Source organism: Prionailurus viverrinus, chromosome B2 (assembly GCF_022837055.1).
Source record: "Prionailurus viverrinus isolate Anna chromosome B2, UM_Priviv_1.0, whole genome shotgun sequence".
NCBI lineage: Eukaryota > Metazoa > Chordata > Mammalia > Carnivora > Felidae > Prionailurus > Prionailurus viverrinus.
The window spans coordinates 4,000,985-4,015,827 of NC_062565.1; the positions used below are offsets into that span (position 1 = coordinate 4,000,985).

Sequence of the window (14,843 nt, forward strand, 5' to 3'; positions counted from 1 at the left end):
TGGTGGCCACCACAGTAGGTGGCTGGGGTCCTGGTCTCTTCTCAACCCTCATCAACCATAGAGATACAGTCAAACACTTACCTGCATAAACTCCACGCTGCTGTCCAAGGGGGTTTCCTGACGAAAGAGCAGAAGGAAGTTTTCATCCTCAGACAAGAACATAGTGGCAAGCTACAGAAATGGAGAGACATAGCAGTCGGTGACACTGGCCAGTGCCCCCTGGGAAAAAGCCACGGTGAGACCTGTTATAGGGCAGAAGGGCTTGGGTTCCTCAAGAGTGAGAGCTCAGATTGCAGTTCTGTGCCCTGGATTGCCATGTTTGATTCACTGATTCTTTCAAACGGTATTGCACCCGTACTGGGAATGAAACACTGTGGGTGTCTGCCTTCTGCAAGCTTCCGATCCAGAATAATAATCCTAATTTTAATAATAAATTTGTCAGTGTTTACTATGTCCCAGGCACTATCTTACGACTCTCTCGTATTAAAATAATTTCACTCTGTAATATAAAAGAAAATTAAAATAGCAAATAATTCTTATGTGTGCCATGAACTATTCTAAATTCTTACGTCTGCTTATTCACTGAAACCTAACAACGACCTATAGAGTAGACAACACACCATTATTATTATTTGTTAGTTGAAGCAACTGGAACTTGCCTTAGCTATGTGGTGAGTAAGCAGTGGCACCAGGACTATGGCCACACTTTTAACCTTTCTGCTGTGCTGGCGAGATGCTACATATACGTTCACTTCTGTGCCACAGTTACAGGCAGGAGTGTTGAGTGTTGGCTAATTTATTCTTTTATGTTATTAGTTTATTAGTGTCTCTATGATGCTGTAATACTTGGACCATGCATGATAAATTCAGTCATCCAACTTTGCATTTGAGTTCCAGCTCTACTGATTTACGTCACATCTCCCATGAGTAGAGGTGACATTTTCGTCTCCTGCGTGATTGTTACTCTTACATCAGCACGTAGGCGTGTTTGGCTGGCCTCGTCTGTCACCCACGGTCTAGCAGTGTTATTGTCTTCTCTCTGAGCTGTCCGCCATAAGCAATGGCCATTCCTCCCATCACCGGGCGCTTCTCCCAGCATCTGGTACACTGCCAGAGAGTGAGCCCAGACGGATGCTATTGGTGGCTCGTAGGCGTGATGAGCCCACACTCCTGCGCACATTCTCTAGTTGGATGAAGGTCTGCTCGTGGACACAGTGTGGGCATGATAACGATCGGGTTCTGAATATCGTATGTTGAGTAGCTCGTCCATGGCAGGCACTGGAAAATGTGCTTTTCATTTATTATCTCATTAAATTCTCACACCAGTCCTTCTGGGGGCATAAATGCCCCCCTTACTATGGGAGTGGGACAGCACCGTGTGCCATTGATAACCGACCCTGATTCCTTCTCCATTGCTCGCCTGTTATTTGCTACGGCACAATTTAATTGATATCTCTGTGCCTCAATTTCTTCATTTGTAAAATGGGATAATAACGTTTACGTGCTAGTGTTTATGTCAAGACTGAAAGTAAAGCGAGGCACCATTAATAAGCTGTTCATAAAATTCCTGGTACATATGAAACAGTCAATACATGGTAACTGCCGTGTTGATGAAGATGATAAAACGGAGGCGCAGGGAGCAGTGAACTGGCCAAGGTCTCACATTCACGGTGTGGACTTGGCCCTTTCCCTGCCCCACCCCTCGGGCCCCCGGCCGAGGCTCCAAGGTCAACTGGATATGGCAACTGGTCTTTAGGACTGAGTTCTTTTTCACACGGGGTACCATAGGCCAAGGAACCAAATTAAAATGTAATTCGCTGGTCCTCAGTCTCTAGAACCCAGTCTGTCTTTAGCTTTGTTTGGAGGGCACAGAGGAGCCCTGGACAAATCCGGTGTACAGATCATCTCCCCAAACCTGGCTGCGGCTCGGTTGGGACTTCTTCCCCATCTTAATTGTGCCAGAATACCTAACATGTACCAGGTGCGCTGATTTTTATGTCTCACCACCTGTGACTGGAGTCAGTGACGTAGTCAGGGGTACGGCACAAGGTCAGGGAGACACTATTCCTCCTTAAGCTCACAGATGGCAGGTTAGGGACCTCGGACCGATGAACTGGGTACCATCGGCTTGTCTACGAACAGCCCCTCAGTTATGTCATTTGCAGGACTCCATGACTGGTTGGCGTAAGCTATTCCCAAGTGCTTCGAGAAGGCCCGCCTGTTGTTAGCAGGGGTTAACCGTGTTTCATTTATTCATTATTAAGTCAGTACATATTTGTCGAGCACCACGAATGTTACCCTCTGTTCTGTGGGCTGGGGAATGCAACAGTGAACATGTAGTCACGAATACTTCGGTATTTCTAGCGTGAGGCCTGCACTTCCTTCTTTGACAGATACGCAGGTACCTTTCCATCCATTATACTACAAATGCTCGTTACGTATATAATTTTGCCTTGGAGGGAAAATTTTGGAAACGACTACGTTCATACATCTGGATTTAGTTTATTGCTTTTCTGAAAAGGCTGCATCCTGGTGAACACATCTACTTTTTATAAGGAGGCGTTGTCTTGCCCTATTATCATAACCTTCTGAAGGAAAACAGTCCTGTTTTCATGAATAATACTGTCTGTCCAAGTATGGCGACATCGAGACTCGTTCTACAGGTTTCCGGTAATCTGTGTCGCAGGCAATTTTGACTATAAAATAAATACCTTAGTTTTAAGTAGCTCATTTTTAGATACAGACTGATAACTATATAGCATGAACCCATCGAGTGATATCTTTAAGTGGGGTTACACTTAAACTAGTGCCACTAATTGGCCACGTAATGCACATGAAATAGGGGTAATGTCCCACTCCTATCTCCTTGCACTATTGTGGGGGATAAGGTATCAACATATGTGTGGAAATCCTTTCTAAACTCTAAACCTTTTTGTAACTGGAAGGAAAAACAATGAGGTTAAAGAGACACTACCCGAGGCACTGCGTGCCTAACACCTTGCTTTTGTAGACTCAGTAAATGTGGGCTGAACTGCAGACAGCTGCTGTCTGTTTTGTTTTTAACGATCTTCAGGGATAGATCTTTCCAGCCTCCGCTGGCCGATACGGAAGTTTAAACTCATTTATTGTCGCTAAAGTTTTCCTTATACCAAGGTTGAATTTGAACAGCGCATTGCAAAGAGACAAATATTGGATCAGGTAACTGAAAGGCCTCCAGCATATCAATTCCCCAGTTATCAAGTAAGTATAAATATTGATTGACCTAACTAAAACGATGGAACTATTTGTTGCTAAGCGGATGAGAAAGGAGAGGTGATTACTTCAAAATACCGTGTAGGCCACCTGCCTTGTAGAGAGTTCTGATTTCCCAATCAGATGTAAGATTTGCATTATCTTTCAGAGAAAATGATAGCTCTAAAAAGGCTAACGGTACCTCTTTCATTTGTACACGACCAGCTCTAGAGACGTCCTGGGGAGCCATAATTCGCTGTTTCAGTCTCCGCACATTTTCTTCTACCACCGGCGCCTATAATAGGCCAGACAGAACCAAAGTAAAGCCACTGGGATTCCAAAAACGTAGCTGGGGTATCAAATATTCAGAGCAGATAGCCTGATAATTATGTGACTCTAACCTGGGAAGCAGGTCACTTAGCCATTTAGAGCAAGCCTACCGTGTTGAACAGGGGGGAGAGTGCCAGAGATTTCTTGAGCAAACCATCACTGATCGGCACCCTGACCAGGTGAGACCTACAGCAGGTGAATTCCTAAAACATGAATGAAGGGACGCTGAGAGACTAGAGTGTTAAAGTATGGTTTTGAACATCATTGTATGTTTTGTTGTGACAAAAGACTGTATAGTAATGAACATACTTTCTTTCCCAAGAACTTTCTTCCCAAGAACTCAGAGATTTTGTTCTATTTTTTTTTCTTTTCTTTTTTTTTTTTTTTTTGAGTAAGAGAGAGACCACACATGAATAGTAGGGGAGGGGCAGAGAGAGAGGGAGAGAGAGAATCCCAAGCAGACTCCATGCCGTCAGAGCAGAGCTTGAGACAGGGCTTGATCTCGCAAACCATGAGATCATGACCCGAGCTGAGATCAAGAGTCAGAAGCCCAACTGACTGAGCCACCCAGGTGCCCCAATTTTGTTCTGTTTCTTTTTTTAAAGGTATTTTTTTAAGTTTATTTATTTTGAGAAAGAGGGTGTGTGCACATGCGTGAGTGGGGGAGGGGCAGAGAGAGAGAATCCCAAGCAGGCTCTGTGCTGTCAGCGCAGAGCCCGATGTGGGGCTTGATCTCACGAACCATGAGATCATTACCTAAGCCAAAATCAATCGTCAGACATTTAACCAGCGGAGCTACCCACGCACCCCTATTCTATTTCTAAGTGAAAAGCCTGGCCCTTATAGGTTGCCAGTTCGACATAGCTCATTCCCTTCCTCTTCTCCTTGGATTTGTTGAGGAAAAGGTCATTAGAAGGGAGGAAAAGTAATAAAGTGTTGAGTACCAAAGATGCCACATCTCCCTTTCACGTACAACTTTTTCTACACACTAACTTGTTCCTCATCGGTGGACTGCAGGATTGGTACAAAGAAATATGACATATATAATCAACAATGGAGAACGAATTCTGATGCGGGAGTTGAGAAGCAGAAACACTCCCCAGCAGTGCCCGATTCCAAGACTGCAGACTCCATCAGCCATGCTAAATTCATTCTCCTCAGTCCTGTCCCTAATACTCTCCCTGCCAGTCAACCCCCTCGTCAGTGGGTCCACTACATATAGAGGGATCGGCATCTCTAGTCTTGGCACCTTGGATTGTGTGCGTGTGAGTTTGTGTGTGTGGGTCGTGTACGTGCAATCACACAGAAAAGAAACTGATGATCACTCAACAAGGTGGGTCTTCACTCTGGGTTTCAGGTGACTTTCTAGATTAAGAGATCTGTAGGATGGCAGTGATTTCTGTAGCTCTCAAATACAGTATCTGTGGAGTGAATAAATGATTCTTTATGATGGACTGGGCCTTCCCAAAGGAAGTTAACTAACATGGGCCATGTTGGTGGAAAATTTAAATTTCAAAATAAACAAATGTGAAGCCAAAGAAGCTGTACCCAGATCCTCTGTGCTGCCTTTAGTTTGAAGCCACAGAACCTTGACTTCTGTCCTTCCAGACCTCCCACCCCAGAGCCCATGCCTAGTTGTTGGACCCAACACACCAGGACCTAGGGACTGCTTCCATTCCCCATCAGCACCCCTCCCTCCTACTGTGAGACTCTGGGCCCCCGCAGGGTACTCGCCATCCCTGAAGCATTGAGGGAGACCCGGGATGTGCCACAGTCTGGACGGGAAGGATGTGCACACGGCCCCAGACAATGATGTTCTGCAGGGCACTGGCTGTATCCAGACCTAGTTCAGAGGCCAGTTCTGCGCATGTGAAGAGAAAAGGCAGAGAGCTGAGGGCAGGGGTGAGTAACAGAAACAGCAGCAAAAACGGCTGATGGTCCCATTAAGTCTGTCCCCTCAGAGGCTCTGAGAACCAGGTAATTACACACAGGCTGCCCACTCTCCAAGGTTGACTACCAGGCACCTTACTGTCAGAAACCTTAAGATTCCTCTTTCCGCGATCTCTGTGCCCTGCTAATGAGGGAAGAAAATAGAGCTATTCAGGCCTTCGAAGAACTGCTTGCACCCCTAAACCCCAGGCCAAGGGGCTGCCCAATGGTGGAGGCTTCCCTGTGGCTGGTTCCATAGGCACTGGGGCATCACTGATGAAAAGTAAGGGTCACAAATGGTGATTGTTGCTCGGTTTAAAGGGCTTCCACTCGGGAAGTCCTGCCCTCTTCTTAAGGACATGTGTAGGGGCTGCTCATTTCTCATCAGGGAAAAAAAAAAAAACAGAATTAGGAATAGTTTCCTTAATCACGGTTGTCCAGGTAGCATGGAGGGTGCAGCGCAGGTCTCTATAACCCTACGCCCCAGGGTAATGCCTCAGCATTTTGAAACAGGATAATGGCCGGCGACGACATCTTTGGATAACAGCTGGCACCAAAGGCCCCTCCCCAGCCAAGTGCTGAGAAGAGGTGCTGGGGCCACTGCCAGAGACTGATGCTACTAGAACCCTCCTTCTGATGGGCAGTTGCTGTTCCTGGAGGGACAGAGGCTAGAAGAGATACAAACTGACTTCGGATGATTTAAAAATACGAGATCTTAGGCAGACCCCGAATGTACAGAAATGCCTAGGGGGTGGAACTTGGGGTCTACATTTTAACAAATACAGAGAATTCTGAAGCGTGCCCCAGTTTTGCCTCCACTACCCTAAGGATTCTGCAGCCGTCCAACCCCTTTGCCTCTGGCCTCAGGAAGGCCTACACTGAGCACAGGTGCACAGGACGCTGGTGACTCATTTGTCTCCTTTCCTGGGGGGACTGGGCCTGCCCCAGTGTGAGAGGGTGAGTCCACAGGCTGGCTCTGAGGGAGGGTGAGGAAAGAACTGCCCCTCTGCTGTGTCACTAGAGGCAACAGTGCCTCCGACATTAGCCAAAGCCCCAGAAGGAGATGGCTCATGGGATGGCTTGTGGTGCCCTTGGCTTAGGGCAGACCTTGTGCTTTAGTAGCCCCACCCCCACCTCATGACTGAAAAGAGGACACTTCCAGTTTCAGCCCTGACAGCAACTTTTCTCCCCCTTTCCTATCAACCACTAAAGCAAGGAGCTTCTGAAAAGGTGGGAAGTTCCAAGTCTCTGGGAATTTGGGTTTTTTGACCATCCAGTTTATTCTAAGATGTTGAATGGCTCTGCCTTCATCTATTTGTTTTCCTCTAATACTCCTGTCATTCCTGACACAACAGCGCCTGACTCATAGGCTCTGGAATGCCATGAGCCTTCGCATTTACAGCAGTAAGTAGGAGCAAGGCAGAGACAGAGAGAGAGACCGAGAGAGGGAGACCGAGTGAGGTAAGGGAAGGAAGGAGAAGAAAAGAGAAGAGAAACTGATAGAAGACAAGAAATGAGAGGCAAAAAAGATGAGACCGATAAGAAAGGGAAAGGAAAAGAAAGGGAGAGGAGGGACAAGAGAGCTTTGAGAAACAGACTGAAGGTAGAAGGGACACAAGGAGGCAGGAGAGACGGTGAGACATGGAGAGACATGTAGGACATAGAGAAGAGAGACAGAGAGGCCAGAGAGAAAGTCAAGAGATGATGGAAGACGGGGGCCAGGTATCAGAATAAGAAGCAGAAATGGGCAGAAAAACGAGACAGATGCACACAAAAAGAAAGAATAGGAGAGGCAGAGACAAGTCCATATATTCAAAGAGACAGAGACAAGGTCTGCGTGGCTGTTGGAGGCAGATGGCAGCCTCTTTTGTTCTGAGCTGCTGCCCACCGCCCCCCCCCCCAACCCCTACGCACCCTCCTCCCCAAGCCCTTCTTGATGTACAGGGAGTCTGTTCCCCTCATTGGGCTCCTCCATGAAAGCGCAAGGCACTTTATTCTTCCATGTAAACAGTTATATCTGAGCATAAGTGAGCTTCACAATTCATTTTAAATGCTCCTGTCTCCAGTGCTATTCCTCTTACTGGGCATCTCCTGATGGAGTTTTACTGGGCTCTCCCCCGCCTAGGCTGGTGTGGCTCGGTGTGAGTTTTTCCTCTGCTTTAGTAGAGGGATCTTTAAAAGTTAATCTCCATCTCTCAAGGCCAGATTTACCATCAGGGTAAATGATGGACTCGATAGATTGGTTTATATTTCTTATACCTGGGCTCTGGGCATATTGATTATTTTCTGGTTTGTTATTCCCTAAGAAATCTATACCTATATGAAAAGATTTTTCTATAAGAAAAATCATTTCTGTTAAAATGAACAAGGGAAAGTGATTTTAAGTGGTTGTTTACGGTTTGCTATCAAAGGAGTATCAAATGCACTAAACACACAGAACCTCAAAGCCCTTAACCTCTCTTCCACCTTTTTGAACAAAGTGAGCTGCCTTATCTCCAAGTTGAAATCCATTAGCAGAGACATAACCAAGGAAACGTTCAAAACAGAGGTGTTTGAATTTATAGTTAAGGTCTCTGAGTGGATGACAGATGTCACACTGAAAGTCAGTGACCAGCACACCCAATGCTCCAGTTGCACCTTTTATAAAACCTGCCTCAATTCCTCCGTGTTGCTAGGAGATGGAGAAAATCACACGCAGGCAAAGAAGAAAAGAGGTCAGATGGGATTAATGGGCGCAAATCGACATGAGACTTGGATGCTCCTTGCATGTTGCTAAAGGCACATAAATTAATGCTTAGTGGCACAAGTACTTACATCAGTACCCAGTTTCGTCAAGACGTGGTGAAAGAAAGCATCAAGCTCCTTCTCTTCTATGTATCCTTTCTCTAAATGCAACAAGAGATGCACAAATGGTAGTCACTTCCACAAAATACCACGTGACATTTAGGATTTATCTAAATTGTCTTTAATCTCACACTCTGTAAAATCCCCATGGATACGTTCTTTACTGTTCCAACAACTAAGTGCCAATATCTGACGTCTAGAAGTCATGGATTTGAAAAGTAAACACACATTCAGGAGCTAATGCTCTGTGCTGGGTTTGTAGGAATATTTCAAAAAGAAGAGCTATTAAATACATTTGAATCCACAGATAAACATGAGTTTTAGAAGAAAAGTCCAACCCAAGGATTTGGAAGCTTGGAAAAATTTAACAGATGTAATTATCAAATCTTAGTTTGCAGAGTCAAAACACATGTTAGGCATTTTCTTTAGGGTTGTTTGAATTATTAATAAAGATAAAGCACACATTAAAGAGTTCCATTTTCTTTTCAGGTAGTTCTTTTGCGGGGTGGGTGTGGGTAGTGTCTTTTTGGAAGTTGGTAAAATTCATCCTCCCTTTGAAGAGCACAATAAGGGAAGGCGGACTTCAGAGAGCTGCATGTCAGTCTCAAGCCTCAAATACATGTAATGATCTTTGTCATTATACATGACATATCATTTTAGATATACACACACAGAGACTGAGAAGGGGGGCAAACTTGAACTTCAGACACACACACACAGATTGGGAAGGGGACCGAGTCCCTCCCTCCACCCTGAACTTCACACACACACACACACACACACACACACACAAGGTTGGGAAGGGGCCGAGTCCAGAACTTACACAGACATCCAGATCTGTAATTCCAGTATATCTAACATCTGTGAGGCTTGAAAAATGCTGGAAGACAACTTCCCCTGCGAGGAAAAATGTACGGAAAGGGGAAACTCTGGGTCCTTTCAGAGGGGCTGGAGCCACGTCTACACCTGCGTGTGCAGATGGCTTGCTCGACTCACCATCTCCGTCAAAGCGCTGCCAGACCTGCCAGAAGCCCGCGGCGTCCAAGCGTCCCTGAAGCTGTTCGCGGGCGCTGTCCATGGTGCTGACGCGAGGCTTGGGCACCTGCCGCCAAGGAACGCCGGGTGATAGCCGCTCCTTCCTGACTCCCGCGCCTGAGCGGGTGCTCTCCGGTTTGCTTTGAATACCTGTCTTCCGGGCGGTTGCGAGAGCGGCTGGCGACGAGGCCGGTGGCGCCTTCGTGTCGCTACAGTCCCTAAGCCCCGACTGTGGAGCCCGCCCCACTGCTGGCGCGCTGGTCCCCGCCCCGCCCCGCGCGTAGTTCCATGCACCCTAAGAGGGCCCTTGTCTGCCTCCGCTGGGGGACAGGAGAGAAGGGCGCTGTCCTGGGGCGTGCAGAGCTAACTGCCTTTGCCTTTAATTTATTTGCCAAACTCAAAGAAAACAATCCCCATACATTTGACTTAGCCTCCAAACTTGTGCTTCGAAGGGTTTTCCAGAGAGAGCTCCCGAAATTAAAGTGTTGGAAGAGGTGTCTGTGTTAACACTCTTTGGACCTGGTAACTTAGGAACATAGTGTGTGGGGAGGGTGGGGATAAGGTGCAGAGGGGTGATGGTGTAGTGGTATGAAATTACCAGAAAGCAAGGAGACTGACAACAGCAAGGTTGATGCCAGAGTGTTTAGGGCACGCTCAATGTTGTGCTAGAACGCACTATAAAGACTTGCTACTAAATGGAGATTCTGCAAGGAACCATGGTTTAAAGCAGGATATGAGGATGTTGGGGAAGTCTAAACCATGCCATGCTCTGCCAGGAAAGAGAGTCAGGGAAGGCACGGTGGCCATCTGCAGAGGTTTTAGGTAGAAGACAGATGATTATGTTCGGCTCCTATGTCTCTCAGTAAAACCAAATGACAAATCATTTGGAGGAACACAGAGCTCTAAGGATCAGAACTGTTCAAAACCTGACTGGTTGCTTTGTGACGTAGTGAACTGACAGGCGCTGATGGCTTCCGACCACGGGCTTTGAACCATTTGTTGAGGAAAGGAGCTCGGGTATTAAGAGAGTTAGACAAGAGTTATGACAACTCACCCTGATATTAGCACTCAAGTTCAGTTTTTAAAAGCACATATATGTAAGCCATCTAAACTACCATAGGAAAAAGAACATGACGCTCCTGGATGGACAGTACTGAGTTAGGATTCCACCTCCATCACTTGTTGGCCTTGTGACCTGGGCTGTTACTTTTCATCTCTCTGAGACGCTGTTTGTTCCTCTATAAAATGAGGATTATAATATCTGCTTTGGGGTGTTGCTGTGAGGGTCAAAGTCACTCATAGGAATATACAATATATTATAACTGCTATGGTCTTATTAGAGACTAAGAGGTGACTATCTTATTTTTTTTTTTTTAATGGTTGGGGGAGACACCTGGGTGGCTCAGTTGGTTAAACGTCTGGCTCTTGGTTTTGGCTCAGGCCATGATCTCACGGGTCATGGAGCCCCAAGTTGGCCTCTGTGCTGACAGTGCAAAGCCTGCTTGGGATTCTTTCTTTCTCTGCTCCTCCCCTGTTCACATGCTCTCTCTCTCTCTCAAAATAAATAAACTTTAAAAAATAAATAAAGAAAATGGTTTGGAGAAAAAGGGAAATAAGAAACTGTCACAGCCAAGAGGAGCCTAAGAAGAGATCATAACTAACCACAAGATTGTATCCTGGATACGATCCTGGGACAGAAAAAAAAAAAGGACATTAAGCAAAAACTAAGAAAATTTGAACAAATGTGGATGTTAGTTAATAATAATGAAAAAAATAGTTTAGAAGCAAACACTCTGGGTTTAGGGTCCAGCTTGGCCTCTTACTAGCTGTGATATTGGGCAAGTTACCCAAAAGAAACCTCACTTTCTTTCCTTGTAAAATGAGGAAAGTTGAAGCATTTGCTTTGTTGTCCTAAAGGTAAAATGAAAAAATGAATACATATAAATTTCTTACCACAGTAAACACTCAATGCAGTTAGATACTAAAATGATAAAACTCCATACATACACATTTAGACGATGCTGAAATAAATGACAGGAATTTTTAGTAATGTGGCTTAGGTTAAAAGAGGAAAAGCAATATCATCACTTCTGGGGAAAGTGTTGGGCACAAATATCAGAGAACGTAGCAGGAAGAGGGGGCAAGGGCTCAGTAGTTATCATCAGTCGCCCTGGGTAGTTATGGATACAGTGTCCAGACACCTGGGTGGCTCATTCGGTTAAGCGTCCGACTTCAGCTCAGGTCATGATCTCACAGTTCATGAGTTCAAGTCCTGCGTCAGGTTCTGTGCCGACAGCTCAGAGCCTGGAGCAGGCTTCAGATTCTGAGTCTTCCTCTCGCTCTGCCTCTCCCCTTTTTGTGTGCTCTCTCTCTCTCAAAAATAAACATTAAAAAAATATTTTTAAATTATCAGTGTTTCACACAATTTAAATTAAAATCTCTGTGAAAGAGGCTACATTAATCCATAAGTTATTTTATTTCGGGTTATAACTTATTTTGGGTCAATTCTAGCTACTTTGTATTTGCTTTACTCTGAGTTTTCTGCTTGGACAGTGAGGGTCTCAGGTAAATCACCCTTGGTTTTTCCACCACAGATCTCTTCCTCCATCTCCAGGTGGGGGAACCTCTGAGGCGAGACAGTCTTATAGGTGATGTCTGCTGACCCAGTATTTTCTTTCTTTATTTTTTTAAATATGAAATTTATTGTCAAATTGGTTTCCATACAACACCCAGTGCTCATCCCAACAGGTGCCCTCCTCAATACCCATCACCTACCCTCCCCGCCCTCCCACCCCCCATCAACCCTCAGTTTGTTCTCAGTTTTTAAGAGTCTCTTATGTTTTGGTTCCCTCCTTCTCTAACCTTTTTTTTTTCCTTCCCCTCCCCCATGGTCCTCTGTTAAGTTTCTCAGGATCCACATAAGAGTGAAAACATATGGTATCTGTCTTTCTCTGCATGACTTATTTCACTTAGCATAACACTCTCCAGTTCCATCCACGTTGCTAAAAAAGGCCATATTCATTCTTTCTCATTGCCAAGTAGTATATTCCATTGTGTATATAAACCACAATTTCTTTATCCATTCATCAGTTGATGGACATTTAGGCTTTTTCCATAATTTGGCTATTATTGAAAGTGCTGCTATAAACATTGGGGTACAAGTGCCCCTATACATCAGCACTCTTGTATCCCTTGGATAAATTCCTAGCAGTGCTATTGCTGGGTCATAGGATAGATCTGTTTTTAATTTTTTGAGGAACCTTCACACTGTTTTCCAGAGTGGCTGTGCCAGTCCGCATTCCCACCAACAGTGCAAGAGGGTTCCTGTTCCTCCACATCCTCTCAAGCATTTATAGTCTCCTGATTTGTTCATTTTGGCCACTCTGGCTGGTGTGAGGTGGTATCTGTGTGTGGTTTTGGTTTGTATTTCCCTGATGAGGAGCGATTTTGAGCATCTTTTCATGTGCCTGTTGGCCATCTGGATGTCTTCTTTAGAGAAGTGTCTATTCATGTTTTCTGCCCGTTTCTTCACTGGATTATTTGGTTTTTGGGTGTGGAGTTTGGTGAGTTCTTTGTAGATTTTGGATACTAGCCCTTTGTCTTATATGTCATTTGCAAATATCTTCTCCCATTCCATCAGTTGCCTTTTAGTTTTGTTGATTGTTTCCTTTGCAGTGCAGAAGCTTTTTATCTTCATGAGGTTCCAATAGTTCATTTTTGCTTTTAATTCCCTTGCCTTTGGAGATGTGTCAAGTGAGAAATTGCTGCGGCTGAGGTCAGAGAGGTTTTTTTCCTGCTTTCTCCTCTAGGGTTTTGATGGTTTCCTGTCTCACATTCAGGTTCTTCATCCATTTTGAGTTTATTTTTGTGAATGGTATAAGAGAGTGGTCTAGTCTCATTCTTCTGCATGTTGCTGTCCAGTTCTCCCAGCACCATTTGTTAAAGAGACTGTCTTTTTTCCATTGGATATTCTTTCCTGCTTTGTCAAAGATTAGTTGGCCATACTTTTGTGGATACAATTCTGGAGTCTCTGTTCTATTCCATTGGTCTATGTGTCTGTTTTTGTGCCAATACCATGCTGTCTTGATGATTATAGCTTTGTAATAGAGGCTAAAGTCTTCGATTGTGATGCCTCCCACTTTGGTCTTCTTCTTCAAAATTACTTTGGCTAATCGGGGCCTTTTGTGGTTCCATATGAATTTTAGGATTGCTTGTTCTAGCTTCAAGAAGAATGCTGGTGCGGTTTTGATTGGGATTGCATTGAATGTGTAGATAGCTTTGGGTAGTATTGACATTTTAACAACATTTATTCTTCCAATCCATGAGCATAGAATGTTTTTCCATTTCTTTATATCTTCTTCAATTTCCTTCATAAGCTTTCTATAGTTTTCAGCATACAGATCTTTTACATCTTTGGTTAGATTTATTCCCGGGTATTTTATGATTCTTAATGCAATTGTGAATGGGATCAGTTTCTTTATTTGTCTTTCTGTTGCTTCAGTATTAGTGTATAAGAATGCAACTGATTTCTGTACATTAATTTTGCATCCTGCAACCTTGCTGAATTCATGTATCAGTTCTAGCAGACTTTTGGTGGAGTCTATCAGGTTTTCCATGTATAATATCATGTCATCTGCAAAAAGTGAAAACTTGACTTCATCTTTGCCAATTTTGATGCCTTTGGTTTCCTTCTGTTGTCTGATTGCTGATGCTAGCACTTCCAACACTGTTAAATAACAGCAGTGAGAGTGGACATCCCTATCGTGTTCCTGATCTCAGGGGGAAAGCTCTCAGTTTTTCCCCATTAAGGATGATATTAGCTGTGGGATTTTCATAAATGGCTTTTATGGTGTTTAAGTATATTCCTTCTATCCTGACTTTCTTGAGGGTTTTTATTAAGAAAGGATGCTGAATTTTGTCAAATGCTTTTTCTGCATCAATTGACAGGATCATATGGTTCTTATCATTTTTTTATTAACATGATGTATCACATTGATTGATTTTGCAAGTATTGAACCAGCCCTGCAGCACAGGAATGAATCCCACTTGATCATGGTGAATAATTCTTTTTATATGCTGTTGAATTCGATTTGGTAGTATCTTGTTGAGAATTTTTGCATCCATATTCATCATATTGGCCTGTAGTTCTCTTTTTTTGCTGGGTCTCTGTCTGGTTTGGGAATCAAAGTAATGCTGCTTCATAGAATGAGTCTGGAAGTTTTCCTTCCCTTTCTATTTTTTGGAACAGCTTGAGAAGGATAGGTATGAACTCTGCTTTAAATGTCTGGTACTGGCACAAAAACAGACACATAGACCAATGGAATAGAATAGAAACCCCAGAACTAGACCCACAAATGTATGGCCAACTCATCTTTGACAAAGCAGGAAAGAACATCCAATGGAAAAAAGACAGTCTCTTTAACAAATGGTGCTGGGAGAACTGGACAGCAACATGCAGAAGGTTGAAACTAGAC

At 44.3% G+C, this 14,843-nt stretch overlaps 2 protein-coding genes across 2 annotated transcripts in view; one reads left to right on the forward strand and one right to left on the reverse strand.

Annotated features, from left to right (window-relative positions):
- SCGN (secretagogin, EF-hand calcium binding protein) overlaps nucleotides 1-9,412 on the reverse strand; it is a 35,350-nt gene extending 25,938 nt beyond the window's left edge. Inside the window, exons 1-4 of the mRNA XM_047858096.1 lie at nucleotides 9,331-9,412; nucleotides 8,305-8,375; nucleotides 3,434-3,526; nucleotides 82-171 (exon numbers count right to left, since the gene is read on the reverse strand). Coding sequence (XP_047714052.1) covers nucleotides 82-171; nucleotides 3,434-3,526; nucleotides 8,305-8,375; nucleotides 9,331-9,412 — 336 coding nt within the window. The remainder of the gene's footprint in view (nucleotides 1-81; nucleotides 172-3,433; nucleotides 3,527-8,304; nucleotides 8,376-9,330) is intronic.
- The window catches only part of SLC17A1 (solute carrier family 17 member 1), a 212,720-nt gene that overhangs the window by 174,883 nt on the left and 22,994 nt on the right, over nucleotides 1-14,843 (forward strand). The window lies entirely within an intron of this gene.